Source organism: Taeniopygia guttata, chromosome 8 (assembly GCF_048771995.1).
Source record: "Taeniopygia guttata chromosome 8, bTaeGut7.mat, whole genome shotgun sequence".
NCBI classification, from domain to species: domain Eukaryota; kingdom Metazoa; phylum Chordata; class Aves; order Passeriformes; family Estrildidae; genus Taeniopygia; species Taeniopygia guttata.
In genome coordinates this window covers 30,747,387-30,771,010 of record NC_133033.1, presented here as the reverse complement: position 1 = coordinate 30,771,010, position 23,624 = coordinate 30,747,387, and the positions used below count along the sequence as shown (strand labels likewise).

General features: G+C 54.4%; 2 protein-coding genes across 14 annotated transcripts in view; both read left to right on the top strand.

Annotated features, from left to right (window-relative positions):
• Window positions 1-4,837, top strand: part of CEP350 (centrosomal protein 350) — a 69,450-nt gene extending 64,613 nt beyond the window's left edge. For all 13 annotated transcript variants that reach the window (XM_030279610.4, XM_030279607.4, XM_072932957.1 and 10 more), the window contains one exon: window positions 763-4,837. In XM_030279610.4, coding sequence (XP_030135470.4) covers window positions 763-927 — 165 coding nt within the window. In that variant the 3' untranslated portion in view covers window positions 928-4,837. The remainder of the gene's footprint in view (window positions 1-762) is intronic.
• A 7,162-nt stretch (window positions 4,838-11,999) lies between these two features.
• Window positions 12,000-22,357, top strand: QSOX1 (quiescin sulfhydryl oxidase 1). Its single transcript, XM_004175439.6, has 12 exons — window positions 12,000-12,345; window positions 14,468-14,568; window positions 15,863-15,911; window positions 16,089-16,191; window positions 16,961-17,051; window positions 17,262-17,407; window positions 17,819-17,956; window positions 18,076-18,205; window positions 20,004-20,126; window positions 20,215-20,359; window positions 20,586-20,765; window positions 21,109-22,357. Exons 1-12 carry the CDS (start codon window positions 12,075-12,077, stop codon window positions 21,810-21,812), a joined length of 2,181 nt encoding a protein of 726 aa, XP_004175487.5. The 5' UTR covers window positions 12,000-12,074; the 3' UTR covers window positions 21,813-22,357.
• Window positions 22,358-23,624: the final 1,267 nt, after the last annotated feature.

Here is a 23,624-nt window from a genome sequence, read left to right as displayed (position 1 = left end):
GTCCAATTTCGAGAGACTCTCAATAAGGCTTCATTTGCTGAATGAAATTATATATTTCATTCTGATACTAGAACACTATTTGTCAGTGAGCACTAAAAGGGAATTTTCTTTGTCAACAATTTAGTAATAGAAGGAAATAAGTGCTCTTTGAATGTACTGGTACAAAATTCCATTCGTAGTAGTGCTGTCAAATCCAACGAAACATGGAGTATTCTGTGCAAATGAGTTGTAATGCTGTCTTATAACACTTGCAGGCATTTTGTCTTCCTATGCAGAAGCATTGGAAGTTAGTTGTTTCCCTAAAGTTTTCTTATTATATTAAAAACTGAAGTGCAGTGAAATGTTTTCTTATCCCCCTTGCCCTGTTCAAGGCCTTTCCATTATTTCTTACTAGTTTAAGCCACATGGAATCAACTTCTTGCAAAAACATAAGTAGGGACTAATTAATTAATAGAGCTTCTACTGTTGGCCAAGACTATCCCATTAGGTGAGTCCTTTCAAGTGAAAAACTTGTGCAGGAATGTGAAAGCCTTTAAAATGGATGCTACAGTGAAAAGTAGGAAACATTCATCCAGTGGAATAGCCTGGTCCAAACAGATCTGTGTTCGTTTTGCTATTCCAAGCGTTTCCTGTAATCTCTTACAAAGACAGATATGTTGTTGACAGACAGACTCTGCTTTGGACTCTTTCTGGAACTTTGCAGGCAATATTACTTTAAAGCAACAGAATTGTAATGTTTCTATTTTCTTTCTACCCTCCAAGGTACAGGAACTCCACGAGGAAGAAGCGCAGTGGGTGAACTACGACGAGGATGAATTGTGTGTCAAGATGCAGTTGGCAGATGGGATCTTCGAGGCCTTAATCAGAGACACTGTTGATGTGCTGAACCAGATAAACGAGAAACAGCGGAGGCTGCTGCTTGTCTGACAGTGCTGAAGTGAGCTCAGAGCTGCCAACCACGGAGTCACAGCCCTCTCTGACTCCTGACCTGCTCTCCTCCCTGCACGTGCTGCAGCTGAACTTCCACGTGTGGGGTTCTCAGGCAGTTCAGAGGGGATGAAAAGAACCTGAACTGGCTGCCAAGACCTCGCACCAGATTTATTGTTTGGAACAAGCTGATCCCTCACTTGAGGCTGCTTTGAGGAGTGCTCAAGACTGTTCATGTGCCAATGCAGTTATGTCCCATAACTGTCAGCCGCTGCCTGGGGCCCCAGCCTGAGGCTTTGACATGTCCAGCTTGTTCCCTGAAAGGGTTGGGTTAAGTTGGGATATTGGCTGTTTTGCTGGAATGGTGGTCAGCCATCAGTACTCAACTTGTCTTTAGAAATGTGAGTAATTTGGAGAAGCAACAGTTTGGTCAGGTTTTTGTCCTAAACAGAGACTTACCATACTGAACAGTGTTATAATCTTAACACATCTTCTCCTGCAGCCCTAACAATGTGCATCAGTTCCTTCTGCTTCAGAGCCTATTTAATTCACTTCTCTGTGAAGCTGGTTTTCATCTTTCTTCTGTGATGTGGTACCGAGCATGGTGCCAGCCCAGTCCAGGGAAATTAGATGATGTTTCTTCCTGCCTACAGAATTCTTGCTGCTTTGCTCTGAGGCGGAGCAAGATAAAGCCTGCCTAAATGTCAAGTGTGAAAGATGAGCCCATGGACAACTTTCCTCCTACCGTGTAGCACTTCTCTTCCTGGAGCACCAGCTGCTCCCAGATAATGGATACTCAGGATTTCTCAGGCACGAGACATGCAGGAGTGGAAAACATTTCCTGACAAAAATTTGGCCTTCAATCCCTTAGCTTTCTCCCTTACTGTCACCTAATGAATTGGAGAAGCTGTTACTTGAACAATTTAGAGAACTGAGTATGTTCACCAAAGAAAGCGGTGTCTGGTGCTTGACTGTCTGCATGTTTTGTGCTTGTGGGTTTTTTATTTATTTTCAGATAATTTATTAAGTGGATTACAGGAGAGTGTCCAGTGCAGTTGGCTGCACTGTCTTGTGTTTTGAGACAGACAAACATGAGAGAGCATCTGGTTTGGAAACTTCCAGAGCCCTATATTCTTCACACAAAACCTCCAGCTTCATGAGGCAGGTACGAGGGGGTGAAGGTAGGAACAACCAAACCTCAGTGACCAAGGGTGGGACGCAAAGACAGGTTTAGGAGTGGAGATTGAAAACCAAAGCAGCTGGTTTGGAGACAATGGAGAGTTGATGGGGCTGAGCTGAAAAATTGTGTGAAAAATCCCAGCTCTTTCTATTCCCTTCCTTTCCCACAACTTCTGCACCATATTATGTGGTTGATTTTGGTTGATTTGGCTGGATTCATCTGCAGTGTCGTTTTGCTGAGTGCTGGTTCCTGACCTGTTCTTGTGTTTTTCGTGGAGGAACACGGACAATCTGGGGTCAAACGATGATGCCTTAATACTGGACGTCCCTGTTTGCTAACCTGGGACAAGACCCAGAGGAAAGTCAGATTCTCCTGGCACTGGAGTGTAGACAGACACTTTGAAGCCCTCAGAGGTGCCTCAGAGATGCTGCAGCATACAACAGGCATGGCAGAGGACATCTCAATGTTTCATTCATCTGCTTGGTTCTTGGGCTTCCTGCTGTGCATACCTCTGCTACTGCTCCAGTTTGGTTTCTGTTTTCCACCTTTTTTTTTTTTTTTTTTTTTTTGGGTTGCTTATTGTTTGGGATTTTTTTGAAAACTATCATTGGAATATTTGCATTTTGCACAATGACACGCCGCTGGTAATTCTTCAGGGACAGCACTGGGAAATGTTGGATTTGCCAGAGGTCCATACAGATTCTCAGATGTAGTGTTGCCAGCACCTCACTTGTGAGTTAGTGGTGAGCCATATCCATGGGAGCTCTGTGAGTGGAAGAACAGGAGGAGGTTATGGTGGACAGGGACACCTCCAGTGGGAGTATGTATGTCTGTCCCTCAGTAGTAGGCCTTTTGGCTGGCTGGAAGTCAAATGGTCCTGGTGGAGCATCCCTCAGCTTTTTTTCTCAAGTGATTCATTTATTCATGTAAAATGTCATGATGCTGAACCAGGAAACCCTTGGATGCTTAAGACAGAAGCAAACTAAAGCTGCTAAATTTAACCAGCATGGTGTCACTGACTGGGTCACCACCTCAGATTCCCTTTCCTGTGTATATCTCTTTCAATAGCAAGGATTGCTATTTTTATAGGTAGCAATTATGGAAAGAGGACAGAAACCTGCAGAGTCGGTTTGTACCTGGAGCATCAGGTCGGGTTCTGTTCTGTAGATTCTGTGGCCATTGTTGAGAAGGTTGTCCTGCATCCCCAGGGCTTTTTGCTGTTCTGAGGGGCTCATGGGGTGTTTCTGGTCTGTCCAGCAGGAGTGGGGAGGTTGTGCAGTCAGGCCCAGCGGGTTATGGGGGCTCGTTGGAGCTCGTGTGCCTGTTGTCTTTTGGCTGTAGTACCCTTCACAGAAGCACTAACTGTTTTTAACAGGTGTTTGGACAGAATGAAGCTGTGTCTAAGTAATGGCTTTGTTCCTTTGCAGACATCACTGATTTCTTTTTGGTAGCAATCCTTGCTAGGAGCAACCCTAAAATGACTTGAACGTACGTGAATTACCTTCTCAATACCTCACGTGTGTTGAGTTGCTTTGAGTTGAGTGTATGTTCAAAACCTCAAGTGGTTTGAATACTTGTGGACTGATGATTACTGCGATGAAGCAAGGGTCAGGCTGGGTCAGGCTGGTAGTGAGGAGATATGGGGAAGCCTGGGGTCCCCCAAACAGGCTGAATTCTCTGCTTCTCTCCCCAACCTTCCCTTTGTAAGAACAAGATGCTATTTCTGCATCCTGGTTATCTCGGTGCAACCACATAAGATTCAAGGCTGGGACATTTTGCTGAGACCTGTGAGCTGTTTGGGGCAGCCACTGTCATCACTGGGGACATGCTGCTCCATCTTTGGAAGGATCTCTGAGCCAGGTTGGAAAGCCCAGGCTTGTGGGAGCACTGGGTGCGAGTACCTCTGTAACAGCAGGACGCTCTGTGAGCCAAGCCCTGGAATATCAGTACTTCTGCCTTTCAGAGAAGGCTTGTTGCTCACAAGGTGGAATGAGGGATTGAAAAATCCCATCTTGTTCCTTTTCCTTTCTTGAAAAAGTGGCCTTAGCTTTTTGCAATACTTGAATAAGTGTGTACCTGCAGAAGACCTTCAGTAGCACAGTGAGAGAGACCTTTTAAGTGACTATTCTGCAAGGAACTGTGTGCAGTTCCAACTTTCATATCTCTTTGCTACCTTAAGGATATTAGGAAAACAAAGTACTTTTCAGCAGACAAACAGTTGTATCTTGCAAGGTATTTAGTGCATCTGAAGTGTTTACAAACCAAGTAAAATGGAGAAAAGCGAATTATTGAATTTATTTGTAATTTAAGTGTTAAATGCAAAATTATATACAGATGAAAAAGGAATACTGTAATTTACCTGCATTTACTAGGGGTTTTTTTTCCTTGATTTTGCAGAGCCTTTTGATACACATTTGCAAAGCCACCTTTTGGGAGGCTCGGTCTCCCTGTGTATTGTGTTGTGGAGATGGTGAAAAGAAACCCATTTACTGTGTATGTGTAAATAACCTGGTAACTTGGGGTTTGGGCCAGTTTCAGCTCATGTTCACATCCACAGCAGCTTTGCACAGTAGAAGACCCAAGGATGTGGAGGGGTTGGGGAGGTTTTTTTGTAATTAAGAAATGTAAAATAATCAGGATGGTCCCTGTGTACACCAGTGTAAATATCTTTGGTAACTGAAATGTACTTTAAGAGAACAAAATCTGTAAATAAACTGATTTATAAATTAATCTTGTTTCCTGGATTTTATAAAATGGAGCTTTCTAATTACACAAGCAGTTGCTAATTTTGATGGTGTCCTGGAAATTTGTCCCTTGTACGTTCCCCTTTCTGTCTGATGCTCTACTTGGGATGCCAATCACAGTCTGCAAAATCCCATTAGAGTTGCCTTAATTATAATCATAACTTTATTAAAATTTCCTTATTTTTAAAGCTTACTGTTGATAACACCAGAAGATAGCATTGAGCAATCATTGCAGGAGTTCACTGTGGAAGAAAAACTACTCCTTGCACATATTTATTTAAAATATGTATTAAAAGCTCATGGTTTAAAACATTTATGTTAAACAACAGTTTTGGAATTAAATTCTTCAGAACCTCAGTCTTGTTTTGTATTCCTAAATTGGTACAACTCTGTAGAGCAGCTTTTAGCAGCACCAATCCTGTCCTCACCAAGGGTCAAATATTGCTCCCTGGAAACTATGTGTTGGTGGAAATTTTCTAAATCTTTGCTGTTTTCTTTCCAGGACAAGAAAAAACGAAATCACTTTAGCACAGGGAAGGTCCTGGAGCTGTGTAAAAGGACAGCCAAGCACTTGCAGTGCCAAACCACAGGTGTGGGCGCTTGGTGATGGAGTGGCAGTGTGAAGGTGTGAGCCAGGGAGCACAGGTGTTTCTTGAGCCTCCTCAGTGCCTGCTCCAGTACCTCTGCTGGGTTTTGGTGCCTTTTATTAATGTACAGGCTGGGAGAAAAGGCTTTGCTTTCCATTTACTGCAGACCCTGTACAAAACCCAGCATTGGTCTTCCCAGCTTGGAGGACACTGTGTGGCCATCAACTCCCCACCCGCCTGGGAGGGCTGTTTGCATTAAATGGGGGGGACCTGTATGAGCTAAACCATTACAGTTATTTGTTCTTTGCTTTTCTTTAGCAGAGGTACCTCATCCTGGAGGAGGATTTGCTGCATTCATGCTTCTGTTATGGACAGTGCCGGTGTGCCATAGGGCTGGTCCTTAGTGGAGTGTGCTGGGGACGCCGTCACAGCCCTCAGACACCATCACAGCCCTCAGACAGAGAGGAGGACATCACAGCCCTCAGACACCATCACAGCCCTCAGACAGACAGGAGGACATCACAGCCCTCAGACACCGTCACAGCCCTCAGACAGACAGGAGGACATCACAGCCCTCAGACACCATCACAGCCCTCAGACAGAGAGGAGGACATCACAGCCCTCAGACACCATCACAGCCCTCAGACACCATCACAGCCCTCAGACAGACAGGAGGACGTCACAGCCCTTAGATATCATCACAGCCCTCAGAGAGGAGGACATCACAGCCCTCAGACACCGTCACAGCCCTCAGACAAGAGGACATCACAGCCCTTGGATATCATCACAGCCCTCAGACACCGTCACAGCCCTCAGACAGAGAGGAGGACATCACAGCCCTTAGATATCATCACAGCCCTCAGACAGACTGGAGGACGTCACAGCCCTCTGAGCTCAGTGGTTGAACCGGCCAAACGCAGTGGTGGGTCCTTGGATGTCCAAAGGGCTGAGCCAAGTGGTGCTGCAGCCTCTGTGTCCTCATTAGCGAGCAGCAGGAGAGCAGTGCCTTTCCTTGCCTTGCAATGATTTTACTCCATGAGTCCTGTATTTTTGGACAATTGTCTACTTGCATCCATCCCTGGAAGGGGCTCAGAGTGCATTTCATGTTGGAAAAAGAACTTGATCTGTGCTTCTCTGACTGAATAAGAGGCTTCCTTTAAAAACGGCTCGAGCTGTGGGAGTGCTGCCAAGGTGCTCTGGCTGGTGACGCAGCAAACTGCTGCATTGCTCCTGCTGTCCTTGCCCAGGATGCCCAGCAATCTGCGTGATGGAGGCTCTCATTTCCTCATTTGCAAGTCTACGTTGCTTCACTTTGTCACTGACTTTCTACCGTGCTGTTGGTGCAACTCTTCCCAGAATCCTTGGAGCACGGTTACCTTTGACAGCCGTTTCCCCTGTGGACCTGGTGAAACTCCTGGGTTGGGCAATGGCCAGCAGCTGCCTTCCCAGTGGCACTCTGGATTGAGTGGGACTGTTTGGTGCCTCCCTTCCCAGGTACAGCCCACTCCCAGGTGCCTCCCTGGGGATGTGGTGCCAGCTGCAGCCATCCCACGTGCTAAAATGCCTGGCAGAGCACTGGAGCAATTGAAATGTTGACTCTGCTCCAGACGTGCTGTGCCCTGCCTAGCACAAGGGCTCCTGCAATGTCCAGGCTCTCATTAACACAGCCCTGAGAAGAAAAGGAGTTGGTGGGGAGCCGCTGAACACCAGCAGCTCTTCAGAGTGCAGGAAGAGAGGAGGGGGGCTGCCCAGCCACTGGCACCCAGCCCAGAGCATGGGCCATTGCCTGGCAGGAATGCAGATGAGATATAATGGAGTTTGAAAGTGTAGGGCACTCTCTGGGATGCCGGTCCTGTGGAGGAGGGAAAGGCATCCTGTGAGACCTGGAAACTGAAGCAAACAAAACCCTTAGCCCCAGCTCTGTACCTTCCTGCCTCCTCATGAATAAGGTCCTGCAGAAATTTGGGGAAAAGGAGGAAAATAGAGTAGCTCTGTTCAGGAGGGTGATGGTTGGGCAGGTTCAGGGGTACAGAGGAGACTCCTGGAGTACAGATATCTTCTTTTGCCTGCCAAGAGTGCTGATGGCCTGCAGCAGGTGGTTAGTTCCTGCTCTGAATGTTTCTCTTGGCCCCAGTTTTCCAGCCCTTTGCCCCACCCGTACAAGACCTGCTGTGTCCCTTGGGCTCCCTGATGTGGCTTTCCAATGGCTTCCTCTTGAATGAAGTCTAGACTGACCCAAACTTGGATTTTGTCTGAGAATTTGCTGGAGGTGGAAGTAGCACCACTTCTGGGGGGTGTCACAGCTACGATTTGATTTTATTCCAGCAAAATAAAGGAAGCTGCAGGGGATCCCAGTGCTCACGTGGCTCGGATTGAGGAGCTCAGCAAGGAGCCTGGTCCAGTGTCTGTGTCTGGCTGCATTGCTCCGAGGACTGATGGAGCCAGCACTGCTCAGTGAACCTGTGATTGGGCACAGCAGTCCTTGGAAGGTGAGACCTTGCTTACGTTGCAGGACTACTGTCAGAACAAGAGGAGTGCTCCGTTGTCATCCCTGTGGTATTCCCAGTTTCATGCACTGCAATTAAATCACCTGCCAAATAATGATGTGGCAAATCTGGGCGGTGTGGCCTCCTCCGATCTGCTCCTTAAAGCTGGGATTATGAGCTGGGCTGGAAAACATCTGTTCTGTGCAGCCTGGGTCATGGTAATCATTTATGACTGTTAGCAGATCTGAAATTTGCAGGTAAAACATTTCCTACCCAGACATACCAACGACAGTGCCAGTTCCTCCTGGTCTCCCTGGATTCTTCTGAAAAGAGCAAGGGCAGCGTGGCTGCTGTCCTTTGGAGCAGGGATGAATCAGCAGAGGGTGAATAGCAGGAGGCTGGTAGTGCTGTATTCTCTCTGCAGATGCAAACTATGTGAACACATTCATCACATCCTGAGAATGCACCCCAGATTTGCTTTTGTGCCTCTTGTTATTACAGGCTGATTGGGCTTGAAGGGTAGAAATCAACGATTTCCGACCAAGCCTGCCTTGTGGAGTCAGCAATTCCCAGCTGCCAGTGGGGGCTTTGAGGGGCCATCCTGGTCCTCACAGGTGTAAGCCTGGCAGAGCCAATGCAGAGCGTGGGAAGCAGTCGGGATTCGCATCCGCTACGGGTGTCATTCCCTGTCATGGCAAAGCTGGCAGGTTTGTGGCACAGATGCTGCCAAAGGTCTTGTCTGAAGCCAAATCTCAGCTGAGGTGTGACTTGTGCCCACCTGGACTGGAATGTCAGGGAGGTGGCAGGTGGCACAATTTTCCCTTGCTCTCTGAGGGAAGTGAGGCTTTTTATTCACAGAAGGATCACGCTTTGAGCAGTGCTGTGCTGCAGATCAAAGAGGACTTTCTTGAGTTCATCACCTGGAGAAAGGAAAACTGCTGAGCTTCCTTTTCAGCTGGTATTTCCAAGGTGCTAGCAGGGGTGTTGGATGCAAACCTCTCTGTGCAGCCTGCGAAATGCCAGTGACGGAGCTGCCGTGATTGTATCATGAGTCTTGCATTGGTTGCGTGTTTTCCTTGGAGTCAGTTCCTGGAATCACACAATTAGGTAGGAACGTGTTCTATAATTTTCAAGGAAGAAAGTCCATTTCAGGATCTCCCTGTTGCCCTGAACCTTCACAACTAAAGGGGAATGAGGAGGTCCTGGGTCTGCTTGCTTGGCCATTCAGAACATTTTATAGACAGATTCGTGCTTTTAAAAATGGACAATAAAAGCCTTTCTCCATTTTCTGAAACGTCTTTTCCATCGCTTCAAGGGCTAAACACATAAAATCTAACCACTCTTTCCTTGTCTCCTCTCTAACCCAGCACAGAGGTGATCTGAGTAGCTTTGTATCTGAAAATGATCCATTTTAGGTGCACGAAACAAGTTCTGCAGGGCTTAAATTATTTTGGCGAGATTGTGGCCGCCTTTTGAGGTTCTCAGCCTGTTGATGTTGCCCACGCCTCACTGACTTCAAGGAGATTCCTGCTGGGTGTTAGTCTGGGAAGGGAGATTTCATGAGCTTAATGAACTAAAGCCACTGCTCAGCTGCTGCAGAGAGAGAGAGAGATTGTGCAGCACAGGAATCTCCGTGGTCATCCCATGGCCTTGCTGCGGAGTGAAGCACAACTCTCCCCAAAGTTAAGGGTGCCAAGGTAGGCACTGGAGGATTTTGCTGTGAAAACCAAGTAGGTTCTTAAATGTGCAGTGGGAGCCTAAAGTTGACCTTTTAGGACGGGCTGGGGTTCAGCAGGTGGACATCGAGCATCACCCAGCACCCGTGTCCTGGTTTTGCTACCATGCAGGTTCCATTGGCAGCCAGAGACAACAAAAAGGCATTTCTAAAACCTCCCCAGACTTCTGCTGGTTCTTGACTGCTATTTCATCTTAGTTGCCTTCAAATCCAACTTTAAAAAGAGTTGTTTCAAAGCCTTTGCTTCATCTTTGGCTTCCCATGCCCTGTGTCAGGGTGTTCTGCAGTGAAAATATCTCTCTTCCCAGTCTGAGGTGCAAGAAAAGCTTCATCTCTTCCTTTGCAGCAGCATTCAAAGGAAAAAAAAAATTTTGGGCAGGTCTGTGCCTGGAAAACTCCACACCCTGCTACTGAAGGAGGCTATTACCTAGGGAGCCTTGGGGATGGGACGTGCCAGCTGGGCAGTAGGGTGGTGGGTAGCAGCCCAGCAGTTCCCGGGGCAGCAGGAAGCAGGAGCATCCCCACCCCAGGGCTCCGGGGGATGAGCAATGGCATGGCTCACCTCCAAAGGAGCCGGAGCCCCGGGGTGTGGGCTCCTGCCTCTCCGCCTTGCTGTTAGATGCTGCTTTTGCATCTAAAAAAGGATTCAAGGAATTTGGGCTGCCTGGGAGGAAGGGGTGAGCTGGATGGGGAGGATGCTGGCAATTATGCTGGCGCTGAGCACCTCTCCTTTGCCTTGATAACCTAATCAAGCTGATGAGCCCTTAAAATAAGGCTTTAACCTAGGGTGAGATAACGGTGGTGATCTCCCTGAACATGGGGATTTTTGCATTTTAATCACCAGCTGGATGAGGACAAGTCCTGGCAAAGTCTCTGTCAGTAGTGAGGGACTACCTTTCAGAATAGCACTGCACAGGTTAGGCTGTGTCTCTCTGCCTCCTGGTTAGACAACAAGGCATGATAATCCCTTAAGGACTTAATTACAGTTGACAGGGATGGAGCAGACCATTTTTGGCCACATTCCCATCAGCCTGGACCCACAGAAGATGGGTGGGTGGGAGCAATCCCAAGGATTGTCTCCACCATGCTCTGTCCCCCCGGGCCAGCCGGTGCCAGGGAGCCCCATTTCCCAGAGCCGTGCCCCGTGTGGAGCCCCTGCCTTCCACTGCCCTGGTGAGCCTGGGCCCTGGCAGGCTTGTTTTTCTAGCATGGCAAGTCCGCCTAAAATGCCTAGGTGGGGCTCAGCATGGATAATGGCCTTCCTGGGGACAGAGCCAGCAACAAGCCCTTAGCAGCCATGGGCACCCCTATTGCCAGAGGTTCCCTGGCCTCAGGGGCTGGGGAGGGAGGGGAGGGCTGGATTTTGGGGCTGTGTCCACCGTGGCTCTGCCCCGGGGCACTGAGCAACGGGCACCTTCCGTCTGGGTCTGGGAGCCGGTGACGTGTGTGTGTGCGTGAGCAAGGGCACGGCCTGGCCTGGCCGGGAGGATGGAATCACAGAATCCTGGAATGGAAAGGATTGGAAAGGATCTTAAAGAACATCTAGTTCCATCATGCTGTCAACCCTTCCACTAGACCAGGTTGCTCCAAGTTCCATCCAGCCTGGACCTGAACATTTCCAGGGATGGGGCATCCACAGCTTCTCTGGGCAGCCTGTGCCAGGGCCTCACCACCCTCACAGGGAAGATTTTTTTTTTTTCCTAATATCTAATCTAACCCTCAGTTTGAAGACATTCCAATGAAGGGGCCACTGGGGTTAGAAGGCTGGGTTTTTTAGGTGTGGAGCTGAATTTTGTGGGTGTTACTGGATATCCTTGCTGAGTATCGCCGGCTGGTTGGGGGAGAGGGCAGGGATGTCTCCAGGGTCCCCATTCCACAGCGTGTCCCGGTGGTGCCCAGTGACGCTGGCTAATGCCAGCGCATCTGACCGGGCACTGCCCTCGGGGTGCCTGTGATGGTGACAACACGCGTTTTGGGGCTGAATCAGCTGCCTTCGCCACTGCAGAATCACAGGTTCATTTAGGCTGGAAAAGACCTAAATCACTGAGTCCAGCCTGTGACCCAACCAGACCATGGCACTCAGTGCCAGGTCCACTCTTTCCTTAAACACCTCCAGGGACCACGACTCCGCCACCTCCCTGGGCAGTCCTCACTTTATCAGAATTGTATCGTTTTATGCCATTTGTCCCCTCGAGGCAGGGAAGGCAGAAAAGGGGGGTGAAGGAGGAGGTGTGTTGGGCTCGTCCCCACGACGCGGGGAGGTGGGAGGCCCAGGCCGTGAGGGGCTGCGGGCGGGCCGCGGCCGCTGAGGGGATCCCCGCGCGGCCCCGCCCCGGCCCCGCCCCGGGGGCGGCGCTCCGGGCGGCTCCGGGCGCTAAAGGCGGCTCCGGGCGGTGCCGCCCGGCCTGGCGGGCGATGTGGCGGCGGCGGGCGCGGGCCGGGGGCCGCGGGGGGCTCCCGCCGCTCCTGCTGCTTTTCCTGCTGCTTTTCCTGCTGCTCCGGGTGCCCGCGGCGCGGCCCGGCCGCCTCTACTCGGCCTCTGACCCCCTGGAGCTGCTGGGGCCGGGGGCGGAGGGGCGGCTGCTGGGCTCCAGCAGCGCCTGGGCCGTCGAGTTCTTCGCCTCCTGGTGCGGGCACTGCATCCACTTCGCGCCCACATGGCGGGCCCTGGCCCACGACATCCGCGGTGAGTCCCCGGCCGCGCTGCCCCCCCCTCCCCGTGTCATCTCCGCCCGCCCCATCGGCTCCCCGATCCCTCCCTGTGCCCTTGACTTTGTTATCCCACACCCCTTACCTCTGTCTCTGTTCTCTTCTGTCAGCACCTAGTGTCTCTCTCTGCCCTGCACCTCTGTTCACCTCATGTCTGTTTATCTCAGCACCCCTAAATCCTCCCCCCTGTGCCCCTGCGCAGGGTGGTCCCGCTTCCCCCAAGACCGGCAGCATACTGCAATCCCTCCTGCGTCCTTGCCCCGTCGTCCTCCTCCTCTCCGCCCGCACTCTTAAATCCTCCCTGCATCCCTGGCTGTGCATCCTCGTTCCCGTGAGCATCCCTATATCCTGTGTCCTTCCCACGCCGTCCCTCAGTCCGCTCTGCCCTTCCCTCTGTCAGCTCCTCCTGCGGCCCAGCTCCAGCCTCCCTGGCACGCCAGCCGGGTGGGAAGGCCCAGCTCCCTGCCGCCGTCCGGGTTTCCCTCCCCTCGATACCCAGGCCTGGCTTAGCACATCCCCGGACCCCCTTTGGCAGGGAGAAGCTCAGGCTGAGCCTGCCCCAGGTAGGGGGGATCCCGCTGCCCCCCTGACTTTCCTCAGCCTCGCTCCTGCCGGTGCCTGCAGGGACAGGGGCGGCAGGTTGCTGGGCACTGATCCCAGCTGCTTTGTTCCCGACTTTGACCTTGATGCCCGGCCGGGCCGGTGCCAGCCCCGCCCGGGGACCCGCACACCCCGCTGCCGGGCCCCTCGTCCTGCCGGGGCTCGTCCTGCCTCCCCCGGCATCCCGGGGTGCTCGCGGCTTCTCCCTGTTATTGCACTAATTGATACAGCGCGGTGGCTGCCGCATGAGTCAGGGCCCGGCCGGGCATCCCGTCCCTCCGAGGGGATGCCGTCCCTCCCCGGGGATGCCGTCAGAGCTGCCCGACGGGCAGGATGTGAGGAATGGGGTGCGTGCCCGGGCCCCGCGGGGCAATGCCGGCTCTCCTGGCCCCTCTCCAAAAGAAGGTTCCCCCAGGGCTCTCTGCTCCAGAGGCTGGAGTGCGGATGGTGTGCCCGCCTCGACGGGGAAGCCACCCCCGTGCTGTTCGGCATCCTTGCTGCCATTCCCACGGGTGGAGTTTCGTAGGAGTGGGCTGGACGGGGAGGATGCTAGGGTGACCTGCAGACACCACGTGCAGATGAGTATGGGAGCATGCCTGGCTCCCTGCAGCAGGGCTCATCACCAGCCCTCCTGTGCCACGAGTGCCAGGGCAGTGGGAAACAGCTCACCTGTCCCGTCACCTGAAACACGGGACACTGTGTCCCTGCCTCCAGCGTGCTCCTGCCTAGGCTAGCATGGGCTCCATCTGTGTCCCTCCCTGTCCCACTGTAAGGATAAGGCAGGGCGTACTCCAGCTTGTGTCCTTTACACTGAAAAAAAAAACAATTTCAGAGCTTTATTCTCAATTTTCCTGCTGGTTTTCAGAGGCTGCTGCTTAAAATACCTCCATGCCCCCTTTTGTTAATCTGTTTCATCCCAAGGGCATGCTAGTCTTCACTGGGGAGTCACAAATGGGGAGCAGATGCTCAGAACCTGGGCAGGCTTTGCTGTAATGCTCTGGCCTGGCTGCTGGTTTTGGGTGTTCCCTCTTGGTTATCAGCTATGCCCTTGGTCTGGGGTGAGACAAGGTGGAGCCTGTGTTCTTGCTCTCCCCGAGCTGTGGCTAGCCATCCCTCCCCTTCTCCTGGTGTCCTCTTCCCGGGAGCCGGGGCAGAGGCTGGACAGGCAGAACCAGCCAGGCAGGCAGTGTTGGGTAGAGCTGCCTGTGCTCTGGCACTGGCAGAGCAGGGCGTGCAAAGCCGGCTCCCGCCTCACACGGCTTTCCCTGTGTTCCTGCTGCCCGGAAAGTAGGGCACCACACACCAGGACAGAGCACAGCCCTGGTGTTCAGGCTTGGAAACCATCAGTCACTGCCCTGCAAGGGGCAAGCAGTGGTTTTGGGACAGGAGGATCTCTGGTACTGGATCTCTCCTGTTTCTGCAAGCACTCATGGGGAGGAGGGCGGTTTTTGGGGCTGTGGGGTGCTGAGCTGTGCCGACCTCATCCTCTGTCCCTACAGAGTGGAGGCCTGCAGTGATCCTGGCAGCCATCGACTGTGCCGATGAGGACAACCAGCAAGTGTGCTCCGATTTCGGGATAACCGGCTTCCCCACCATGAAGGTGAGACTGTGTGTGCCAGCTTCTGGCTGGGCTTCACTGTGCTTTCCCTTCTGGCCTCTTCTCTCTTGCTCAATCTGATTGACAGGGGTATTGCACCAAAACACTCCCCCTGGGGCTTTGCAGGCTGAAGCTGTTTCACCCTTCCCCAGAACAAAGTTGTGTCTTGGCTGCAGCCAGTGCAACTGCTGAGTGATGGAGCAACAAGGAGGGGGGAAGGCCAAAATGGTATTTTGTGGTGAAACACAGGGGCTGGATCTCTGTTAGGATGAGGGAGACTCTGACTTCTGAGTTGGAAACATTTAAGAAAGGGTGCTTGAGGGCAGAGAGAGGTTTCAGGTACAGGTTTTGGAGGAGGGCACAGGGATGCTGCAGGAGGTTGCAACTCCTGGGAGCCTCCTGTGGTGGCTGGCAAGGAGCCATTCCTCCTCCTGGGCCTGTGCCCAGCCCTTTAGCTGTGTCAACACTGCTCTGCAGAGCTTCCCACTGCAAACGGAGCCTTGCTCCAACACAAGCAGTGAAGCCAAAGGACTCCAGGTGCCACAAGCAGTTAAAACCAGGATTGCCTTGAGATGAAATGGGCAGGGATGAGGGTTTTATCAGACATGCCCTCAGTCCCAGCTTACAGGCTCAGCTCCAGGTAGGGTCAGATTTGGGGTTTTTCTGGCAGGTTGGCTTGGCCCCAGCCCTGCCCCAGGGTCTCACCGAGTGCCCACTGCCCTGGAACACTGATGGAAATGTCTCCTGGGGTAGGGACGAGTGCTGATGTGGCCATGCCAAGATGTCACTTGCTTCACGTCATGTGTCCCTGCTGAGCACCTTTTGCAAACAGTCCCAGCTCCCAGCCCAGCCTGCAAAGCAAACACCTGGCTGATGCAACCTGTTGTTGCTGCTCTGGCTCTGTCCTGGGTACTGGAGCCACTGTGGGAGGCCAGGAGTGGGAAAACCCCCTTTTTCCTACTTTCTCAGAGCTCTGGAGCAGGGAGACTGGTTTGCAGGACTGGGAAGGAGTCAGCTGCCTCTCTTGGACCCCTGGAGACGCCTGCCAGTGTCACCTTTGGCTGGACATGGCTCCCAGCCCATACCTGCATCCCTCTCCTCTGGGGATGCCCCAAAAGATAGGGACAAGGCTGGGAGCTCGCTCTGTGCTGGCTGATGTCAATTAGCATGCTGCAGTGTTGTGGGGAAACTGAGGCAGAGCTGGTCTACAGGGGGCCTCAGCCTGCTGGGTTGCACTGCCTCCTGTCCCACTCCGAACACTCACTCCAGTTTCCCCTTGTGTTTTTTCCCCTTTCAGTTCTTCAGAGCTTTTAGCAATAAGCCAGAGGATGGGATAAGGATTACCAGTGAGTATTCAGAGCCATGGGGTTTTCTACCCTGGGTGAGAATGGCCCTGCTGCCCACACCTCCCATGCACTGCAATATCAGGGAGCTCTGGGGGCAGCTCCAAGCAGCTTCCCTTGGCTCAGCCCCTGGGGTTGGCTTCCCCAGGACTCACCCCTTGGTGTCCTGTCCTCCTGCAGATCCCAGTGCCACTGTCGAGGACCTGCGCCACGCCATCATCACCAACCTTGAGCAGAGCCAGGATGCCTGGCCACCCGCCTGTCCTCCACTGGAGCCAGCAAGGTAGGGGCAGCAGGGGGCCAGGATGGCCTCTGTCCCATGGGGAGCAGCTTTCTGGGGAAACCCTGAGCCCAAAATGAGCCAGGAGCAGCTACTGCATCACCCACATCCCAGGGAGATGACCTGGCCAGTGTAGAGCTGTTTTCCATGGCCCAGAGGAGATGGACCATGTTGTCACATCTCCTAACGAACCTGCTCATCAGCATTACTTAGAACAAGCAATTCCTGGGCCTCAAATTCTTTGGGCCATGGTAGTGTCATACCATGCTGAGTGAGGCTGTGTTAGAAGCTTTTTCCTGTCCTGAAAAGAGATTTGGTTGGTATCTGAGTAGTCCTTGTGGGATGCAGACAGTTCTCATTGTCCTGGGAAGGAGCCTTTGGGTTTCCCAGAGCAATGGTCGAGCCAGGTACATGTCTCAGGTACTCTGGTGCCTCTGTGTCTTAGACAAAAAAACAGCCAGCCCCGGTTCAAGTTCATTTCTGTTTTTTATCCCTGGATGAGTGTGCAGCTCCCTGCTGCCCTGCCCTGCCTTGCCTGTGCTTTGTTTTCTACCTCCTTGGCCAAGCCCAGTGGGTTTTTCTCAAAGCCTGTGAACCAGAGCAGAAAACTAGGCTGGAAACTTCAGCAGGAGTTGCCTGCTCAGTGGGGCTGATCCTGCAGCAGCATTCCCTGCCAAATCCCAGTGGGGAAGGCTGGAGCTCCTTGTGAGGGGGAGGGCAGAGCATCCTGCTGATGCCAAGGCACCTGCTGCCATCCTCCTGTTTCTTGCAGTGCTGAGGAGGTTCGCACCTTCTTCCAGAGGAACAAGGACCAGTACTTGGCACTCATCTTTGAGAAGAGCAACTCCTTCGTGGGCAGAGAGGTGGGTACAGCTGCATTTATCCCCCATTTCTCTTTCTGATAACTCCTGGGTGCCTGTGGCAGGGCAGCTCTCACCAGGAAGCCTCCGTGCCCAGCTTGCACCCAGCTTAGCCAGTGCCAGATGTTACACAGGGCACTCAGCAGCTCTGCTGCCTCCCTGATGGGGCTGGGGAATCCCTCTGCCCCCTCCATCTGTCCCTGGGGCTTGCAGGTGGCCCTGGACATGCTGCAGTATGAGAACATTGCAGTGAGGAGGGTGCTGAGCAGCGAGGAGGAGCTCGTGCAGAAGTTTGGTGTCACCTCCTTCCCCTCTGGATACCTGCTCTTCCGGAACGGCTCCTTCTCCCGCCTGCCCGTGTGAGTGTGGGGCACGGCGGGGTGGCTCTGGGGATGCTGCTGGGGTGCCAGCCTTGTGCCCCATCTCCCTGTACTCCTTTGTACTTGTGGGAAGGTGCATTAGGAATGAGATTGGCTGGTGGGAGGTTGCTGGTTGGCACTGGACTGCACTGCCAGCCCTGGCTGGAGCTGGAAGAAGGGAGAATCATTGTGATTGAGCCATTCTCTTCCCACATCTGCCTGGAGGTGGCATGATACGGCTTCCTGGGGCTCAGCTGTGCTCTAGGATGCATGTAAGGCTACCCACTGCTGAGGCAGGTGGAGAGTATGGAGCACCTCATGCTCCCTCCCCAGGCCTGAGCTACCTTGGCTTCCTTCCTTGGGGTCAGGTTTGGCAGGGACGAGGGACTTGGGGCTTCTCTTTCCTGGCAGGCACGTAGAGGCGCGCTCCTTCTACACCTACTACCTGCGCACGCTGACGGGCATCGCCCGCGGCTCCTACAAGCTGAACGCCACGGCCAGCGCCCTCAACGACACGGACCGTGTGTCACACCCTCTGCGAGCCGACCGGTCAGACCCCACCCCTGCTGGGCACACGGGGGAGCGGGGGGCTGGGGAAAGCCCTGGGGAAAGCCCTGGGGTGAGGATTAGCGGGCTGATGGAGCCTCGTGTTGCGCTGCCCTCCCCAGCTCCAAGCTGTACATGGCCGACCTGGAGTCTGCGCTGCACTACTCGCTGCGGGTGGAGGCTGCCCGTGCCTCCTCGCTGTCGGGAGCACAGCTGGCCGCCTTCAAGTGCTACGTGGCCACGCTGGTGAAGGTGAGGAGCTCCGGGTGTCAGGAAAGGAACTGCGTGTGCCTCCTTGTGCCTGTTTGTGTAATGCAAACAGTGCGGGCCACCGTGCCCCGGCACTCGGCTAGTGAAGCATGGCAGTCTGCTGTGGGCCCTGTGTCCTGGTGCTCAGTGTATCCCTAACTCGGCCCAGAGTCCCAGTGGGAGCTAAGAGGGGGTGCTGAAGTGTTTCAAATGAGATGTGTGCTGCCAGCTTTGGTGGCAGTGGGATCATCATTTGTAGAAGGTGTTGAGGTCTTTTCAGAAGAGAGGCTGTCACCTGCTGGGGTGTCAGAGATGGTCACAGAGGTTTGTTGCTCTGTTATGGATGCTCAGCTCAAGGACCCAATCTCTGCAGGCTCTGATAATAGTCCAGGAAAGGAACTCCCACGCTGAGTCAGGCTCCAGACAAGTGTAATTTAAGGTCTCCTTTTTACTTCTATGTTGGGCCTGGCACAGCTGAAGTGACAGAGCTTTGAGCCAGCGCAAGCAGGGCAGTTTAATTTCCTGCTGTGATGGAGTCCTGCTGCATTTGGCTGGTTCGTCTACTGGGCCTGCAGGAGTCCTGTCTCCAGCCCAATCCCTGTCACAGCCCCGGCTACTTGGCAGACTGGGGCTGTGCCCTTCTCCTTTGCTCCCTCTTTTGTCACCCAGGGTCACATACTCAGTTTGGACTTTGCTTGGCCCTCACTGATGTGCAAGACACCCCCTGCTCCCACCCCCATCTGCTCTCCCCCAGGAAAGAGCTCCAGACATGTGCCTGAAGTCCTCAGACCTTAATGTGGCTCTGCCTGCCTCTGCTTGCCCTCACTCTTTCTCCCTTTAATGTGAACTACAGAGATGGGGAAATAAATCCCCGTGGCACCAACTCCCTGCCCATGGGTGTAAGCGTGCTGAGGGGTGGGGAGCATCAATGGTTTCATTTGATCCATTTTTATTCTTCCTGGAAACCTTCCCCTCAATGAGCTGTGGCAGTGGGTGGTGGTGCTGGTGCTTCCCCGGGACGCTGAGCCAGCACTGCCATTGCCCTGCTCATCCACAGGACGGAGCAGCATCCCCAGGATTGCCAGCCCAGGGCTCAGCCTGGGGGAGCTCAGCCAGCAGCTCCCAGCCTTAACTCTTGCATTCCCAAGAGGTATTAAAGGAAAGGAGAGGGGGAAAAGTCCTAACGGGGGGAAAAAGTGGTTCCTGGAGGCAGGAAGCTTCTGTCCAAGGAGTTGGGAGGACACTGTTTCCAGCATAACTGTCAGGTCACAGATAATTCCCCTGCAAATTTGGGTCTTTTTGTGTGATTCCCCATGGGCCTGGGAGGAAGAACAGCTCAGACTCAGTAAATTCCTCTTCCTTTTTGCTTCTTCATCACTTCTCCTGTGTGCTGGTGTCCCCTCCTCCTCACAGGTCGGTCCCTCTGTCTGTCTGTCTGTCTGTCTGTTGGTGGCACGGGCTGCCAGGCTGCTTCTCTCCCAGGAGTGGTTTTAAAGTGCAGCTGCTAATCGGCTTTGCCAGACTTAGGGACAGAGTGGCTTTTTGCCTCCCTCAGTTGGGGCTGGGGTTTGGAGCCTGAACATGCACACAGGGGACTTGCCACCCGGTGTGGGGGGACAAGCTGCAGCTCCCAACCCCTCAGAGATAGGCACCAAAACCCTGCCAGGACCATGCTGCTCTCCAGCAGAGAGGATGCAGGTGCTGCCCTGTGCCTGTGCTGGTGAGCCAGGGGTGCCTGTGGGCTGCCCTGTTGCTCCCAGGATGAAATCTGTGTTTTCTCACCCCTCTCCCCCCTCTGCAGTACTTCCCAGGGCGCCCCTGCGTGCAGACCTACCTGCAGACCCTGGATGCCTGGCTGAAGAACTGGACAGAGCCCGAGCTGCCCCGCACAGTTTTGAAGGAGGCCATGAAGAATAACAGAGATGTAAGATGCCCGTGGGGACCCCCAGCCCCTGCTCTCCTTACCCCTGCCCCTTGCCAGCCCTGTCACACCGTGTCTATCTGTCCACCAGGCCTCCCAGCCCTCGGTGCTCCCCACCAACGTGACCTGGGTGGGCTGCCAGGGCAGTGAACGCCACTTCCGTGGCTACCCCTGTGGGCTCTGGACCATCTTCCACCTGCTGACTGTCCAGGCTGCCCAGAACGGCCCTGACAAAGGTACTGGGGGCTCAGGGGCTCAGGGAGGGAATGTCCAGCTGAGCTCTGGCATGGGTAGGGATGCTGCATGTGGACAAAGGCTTGTTTCCCTGCCTCCTTCATCTCATCCGGGGCAGTTCCCATGGGGACAAGAGACAGAGTCGGGGTGTGGATTTGCTGCCTCAGCCGTGGGACAGTGGGGGGGGTGGGGGGGTCCAGAGTCACCCCTGTGCTGTGCCTCCCCCAGAGTTACCCCTGGAGGTGCTGAGCACCATGCGCTGCTACGTCCGGCACTTCTTCGGCTGCCAGGAGTGCGCCGAGCACTTCGAGGCCATGGCGGCCAAGTCCATGGACGGGGTGGCCAGCAGGGAGGAGGCCGTCCTCTGGCTCTGGTCCCACCACAACGAGGTCAACGCTCGCCTGGCGGGTAAGGGGGGCTGCCACCAGGGGAGGTAAGGTGGAAGAACATCCCTTGTCCTGGATGGCTCTGGCAAATGGCTGCAGGGTGTAGCAGTGGGGACATCCCGTTGTTATTGTCCCCTGTCCCAGGGGACAGCAGCTGGTCGCGCAGCATCAGACTGCCCCGGAGATATAGTTGGATCTTACACACTCCTTCCAGGGAGCTTCCCAAAGCTGCTGTTTGCCCTCCTCCTGGGGAGGCTCCTCCAAACGTCCCCATCCCCAGCTGCTGGGCTCTCCGTGGTGTTGATACAGGGGGAGGGTGCATCACATGTCTCCTCTAACCCCCTTGCTGGCTCCGGTCCCTGCAGGAGGTGACACGGAGGACCCCAAGTTCCCCAAGCTGCAGTGGCCTCCGCCGGACTTGTGTCCCCAGTGCCACAAAGAGGAGCGGGGGGTCCATGCCTGGGAGGAGCCGGCCGTGCTCACGTTCCTCAAGGCACACTTCTCCCCGGCCAACATCTACATGGACTATGCCGAGCCCGACCCCATCCCCATGGCCAGGGAGGGGACCAGCGCCAGGCTGGACACGGAGGGCCCGCGAGAGGAGAGGGGGCGAGGAGAAGCGGAGGAGAGGGAGCCGGAGGGAGAGGCGAGAGTCGAGCCGCGGCGCCCCAGCATCGTGCGGCTGAACCCCAAGCTGCGGGAGGGCGGTGAGGACATCGTGGACCTGGATTCCTTCAGCGAGCAGCACTTCAAGAGCCAGGCGCTGCGAGCGGCCGCGGGCCGGCGCCGCCGCATCAGCAAGCGGGACACCATGGCCCTGCCCCGCGGTGCCGCGGCGGGCAGGGAGCGCCGGCATGCCCCCGGTGTCCTGCTCCGTGACCAGGAGGCTGGAGAGGGCCTGCGGAGGAGCCCCTGGCTGCGGGTGCTCGGATTGGGCTTCTCCCGCCTGGACATCAGCCTCTGCGTGGCCCTCTACTTCCTCTCCTCCATGTGCCTCCTGGCCATGTACACCTTCTTCCGCCTCCGCACCCGCGCCCGCAAAGGCCGCCCTGGCTTCCCCATGGCCTGAGAGGGGTCGAGGGGCCCGGGAGTCTTCCTAGGGTGGGTGAGCTGCTGAGGCAGGACACCCCTGGGACAGCGTTTTGTCCCACAGCGTTTTGTCCCATGGCACGTCCCCCTCAGGAGCTGCCCTGCTCCAGGCAGTTGCCTCACCGGGGGTAGGGGGTGGAAGGGAGGTGGCAGAGCATCCCCCTTTCAATTCACAGTGCCATGTTTTTGGGCGTGTGGGAGCTGGGACACGAAAAGTGGTTTGTGTTTTAGCACCCATCTGCTCTCAGAAGCTCCCTGGCACCGGGCTGGTTTCAAGCTGGGAAGCCCAGTGCTGTGCTGGAGAGCAGCCCATTGGGGTCCAACCACTAGTGGGGCCATGAGGGTGCAGGTTTAGCCCCCCAAAAAGGGGACGCTGCTGGGTGGGGGCAGCAGTCATGGGTTCAGATGCATTTTGTGTCCCCTTTCTTTGAGATACGGCCCGGGGCCTCCCCATCTTTCCCTGCCCCCTCTCCACGCTGTTGTTTGTTCTCTGCTTGTCTTAGTGGAATAAATTATTTTTGCCGATGCTGTGTCGGCTGCTCCCTGCCACGTGGGCATGCTGGACTACCACGCCCCATTCCTGATGTCCCTGCTCCTGTCTCCACCCCACCCCAGGAAGAGCACTTGGTTTAAAAATCCGTTCAATGGTTTTAAATGTTATTGTATGTTTTCTCCTGCCTCTTGCTTGGGGATGATGCACCTCTGGGCAGCTGCCCCCTGTACAGCTGGTACATCCCCAGGGCTGGGATGGCTTCTGGTTTCTTCTCAAGCAGGGGAGGCAGAGGAAGTATGTGGGGGCCACAAAGCTGCTGGAAAAAAAGTTGGAATGAGCTGTGTAGCTGCAGTTCAGTACTGACCATGCCTGTGGTCTGGAGCAAGGAGACACACGGCAGCATCCCTGGGGACCGGGTCTTCCTTGGGTGTGGGCCCCCTGCGCCTGTCCCCGATTCTCTCTGCCCTTTTATCCTTGTTAGGAATCATTAAGGAAAATGGTTGTTTTCCAGAGCCGGGGCCGGGGCCATCTGCTCTCCCAGTGCTGTCTAAATCCCCCTGTAACAAATTCATTGGGATTATGCTGCCCTCCCCTAATCCTGGCCCATCCCCCCGCGTGGGGGATTTAAAAGGATTAGAGCCCGGCCGATAATAAACTTTATTAAGGGGGAGGGGGGGGTGTCAATCCGATTTGGAGCCTTTTTCTTGATATCTTTACTTTGCCCAGGTGGGAGGTGAAGGATGGTGGGATGGGACGAGGGCACTCAGCTCCCCCAGCCCTTCCTCCCTCACCTGCCCATGAAATAAACTGTCTCCCTCTGCCTTTCCTTTAATGTTTCTACGTGGTTATGGCTCCAGGCGTTGTGGGGCTGGCACCCCTGTCCCAGCACAGAGCAGGGCTGGCTCCCCGGGCCGGGTGCCGGCCCTGCTCACCGCCGGGTGATGGATGGGGAAGGTCTCATCGCTGCAGCCCTGCTGCCTCCTTCTCCTTGATTTCCCTTGGGGGTTCACCCCCAACATCAATAACCCCCCCTCGCCAGCTGCTCCCCTGTGAGGGATTGCGATGTGGGGCTGCCCGTGGTCACCTCAGCCCCAAAATCTGCCGGTGGGGTGGGCAGGGGTGCAGCAGGTGGAGGGAGAGGGGATTAGGGCTGGGGAGGTGGGCGCTGGCGGAAGGGGGTTAGCGGGATGCCCAGATTAGCATCTCCGCCGGGCCGCAGCCTAAAGCTGCTGTGCACGCAGGAAACGGAGAGTCTCGTAAATAGACTTTCCGTAATCCTGTTTGGTGGAGTCACAATCC

Bases quoted from the DNA above. Each gene is read 5' to 3' on its own strand.
- QSOX1 (XM_004175439.6), top strand. From the start codon at position 12,075: ATGTGGCGGCGGCGGGCGCGGGCCGGGGGCCGCGGGGGGCTCCCGCCG. The intron at 12,346-14,467 runs GTGAGTCCCCGG...CTGTCCCTACAG, and splicing joins CCTGGCCCACGACATCCGCG to AGTGGAGGCCTGCAGTGATC. The intron at 20,127-20,214 runs GTAAGATGCCCG...TCTGTCCACCAG, and splicing joins CCATGAAGAATAACAGAGAT to GCCTCCCAGCCCTCGGTGCT.